Source organism: Zingiber officinale, chromosome 6A (assembly GCF_018446385.1).
Source record: "Zingiber officinale cultivar Zhangliang chromosome 6A, Zo_v1.1, whole genome shotgun sequence".
Lineage (NCBI taxonomy): Eukaryota > Viridiplantae > Streptophyta > Magnoliopsida > Zingiberales > Zingiberaceae > Zingiber > Zingiber officinale.
In genome coordinates this window covers 74,415,483-74,418,174 of record NC_055997.1, presented here as the reverse complement: position 1 = coordinate 74,418,174, position 2,692 = coordinate 74,415,483, and the positions used below count along the sequence as shown (strand labels likewise).

At 41.0% G+C, this 2,692-nt stretch overlaps 1 protein-coding gene across 1 annotated transcript; it reads right to left on the bottom strand.

The window, feature by feature from the left end:
* Positions 1-834: 834 nt before the first annotated feature.
* LOC121996570 lies at positions 835-2,264 on the bottom strand. The gene has a single exon (XM_042550582.1). The coding sequence runs from the start codon at positions 2,223-2,225 to the stop codon at positions 1,116-1,118; it is 1,110 nt and encodes a 369-aa protein (XP_042406516.1). The 5' UTR covers positions 2,226-2,264; the 3' UTR covers positions 835-1,115.
* Between the last annotated feature and the right edge of the window lie 428 nt (positions 2,265-2,692).

Here is a 2,692-nt window from a genome sequence, read left to right as displayed (position 1 = left end):
AATCTCTACATGGAGCCATAACTCTTCTTACCTTGATTCACATATGCTTTCAAGCATTCTGTCAGTTAGAGCCATAATTCTTCTAATCTCGATTATAGTATACTTTCTAGCATTCTGTCAGTTACAAAATAGACTAATATACATCGAAATTGGGTATCAGATATGTCAGAATGTGATATAACTTTGAAGAATTCAGTAAATGAATAATACGCTTCTAAGAATTACAATATACATCATTTGAATAATTGAATTATTATACCATTTAATGATACATTCACTGATTTAATCTTCTACCAGAGTTAATCTAGCTATTCCTTAATAAAAAAAATAAATTATTTTTTCATTGCCACTCCATGCATTTATCTTATTATCCTCAACTCTGCTACTCCACTGTCTTCTTTTAGATCCACCATGATAATTTTCTAGGAGCTCTGTGATAAAAATTTTCTATCAGTAAAAGATGATATTTAAATCCTTACTCTTTTCCCTCCCAATCGTCCTTGTTACCAATGTTTAGCCATAAATATCTTGTTAAATAAATGGTATGAACTTATTATTTTTTCAAATAAATCTGATTCAATGCTTATCCTCCTCTCAATCAACCTTTCTCAAACGTTTACAATGTTACACATGTCACTTATATTCTTATAAAGGAATATTAAGAAAACTCTTCAATTCTCAGACATTTTTTTTAATTTTAAAAATAATCAAACAATTTAGTAATCCAAAATATATCATAACATTTTAAACACTTTCAAATCTCAATAGGTGCCCATAGCATATGAGGAATAAAGATTCACTAAACCCTACTAGAACCTAAGTTTAGTCTAAGTAGGAACAAAAAAATGGCTAAATTGCCAAAGCTCAGATATATTTGTGTTTATAAATTACAAACCCTCCAAAACTAAAGACAAGAACTGATAAATTCAATAGCTTTTTGAAGGTCATTCCATGTTCCCAAGTACAAAGGAAGGACAAAGGTTCTGTTTTTTTGTAGTACATGGTGATCAACCGAAGAGTCAAGCATTCTCTCTTTCATCTACTACACACCAAAATTCACCAAAAAAATGGCAAAATATCAACTTTGTAGCAGACCGACCAAAGATCATAAGAACTCAGTACACAAATGGAATTAGCCTATATCTGACCTTGTTCATGTAGTTTTCATACCTCTCCCCAAAGGACTCCAACATAAGCTCTTCCTCCAAATCCGCCTTCCGCCCATAGTAAACCGCACAAACGGCACAAAGGAACAGCAAACTGAGCGGTGCCCTCAAAGTAATGCAATGCACCGCGAACAGAAGCATTGTAGAAGCGTATATGGGATGCCTAACCCACCTGTAAGGGCCGAACTGCACCACCTCCATTGGCACCGCCACCTTCTCCGAGTACTTGGCCAGATAAAGAACAGAATGGTAGCGCATGAATAAAGTCATCAGGATGAGAACCCAGATCCCAGCATTGGCCCACCCACCAGGGATTAAGTGCAACTCCGGCCCCTCATACGCAGCAAGCCAGTGTCCAACCAAGACGAGGATGGAGAAGCCAACCTGGAAGGGGCGGGGGAGGCGGACGTCCCACTTGGAGTCGTGAGGGCGAGGGTAGAGGTCTCCATAGAGGCGCCGGCGAACGGACGACTCGAAGAAGAAGAAATATTGATAGACAAAGAAGAGCAAAATGGGCCAGCCCTCGAGGAAGCCATTGAAGTGAGCCGGGGGCACGACGGTGAGCCAGGCAACGGCGGCGGTAACGACGACGATCTGCTGAAAGGGCGAGGCAAGGCCGAGAGAGTGAAGCCGGGCGCAGTGAAGGCCGTAGAAGCCGAGGGCTACGGCGGAGATCCAGGGCCAGAAGATCCAGGACCAGCTGAAATAGGTCCAGAAGAAAGGGTCGAGGAGGAGAGCGACGGTCTTCTTGGTCACGACGAGAGCGAGGGCGAGCACGGCGGACCACTTACAGACGGCGAGCGGTGTGATTCGGTCGACATCGAGTGGGGGAAGAGGAAGAGGGAGGGAGAGGGCTTTGGGAGAGGGCGCAAGGTGTTTGTGGTAAGGCCTGAGAGAGAGGTGGAAGGGGAATGGACGGAAGACGGAGACGGAGGAGGAAGGAAACTCCTGATTTATGTGACGACGGAGGGACGGGAGGGATCGAGGTTTCAGGCGAGGGGGAGCGGCAACGCCGGCGACGGTGGAAGGGAAGTGGAGGAAGCGGACGGCGGCTTCCATGATCGACGCGAGAGATACAGATGAGCTGATACGGTTCGGTCCGGGCTAAATCGGCGGCCCTTATTGGGCCAACCTCAAGGCCCAAACTGTTAGCATCGAGGAATATTCCTCATGGATGTCTATTTCGTTAATGAAACTTAATATTATTTTACGTTAAATTAAATATTGTTATGTCGATGAGAAATCATTAAAAAATAAGTGCTAATATTATTTAATAAAAACTAATATTATTTTACTTTTTTTTAATATTAATGTAATTGGGACCAATATTACATAAATTTAGCCAAATTTATTATAACATTATTGGAATAATTTTATAAAAAGATATTTTTATGCAAAATTATGCAGTGTTCTTTAATATTTTAAAATATAAAACAATAAAAATAAGATTTTTTTTTTAAAAAAAATAAAGCAGTTTAGCAGTGTAGGCTAGCAGGTTGATTTGCAGCAGATCCTCCTAAGTGGTC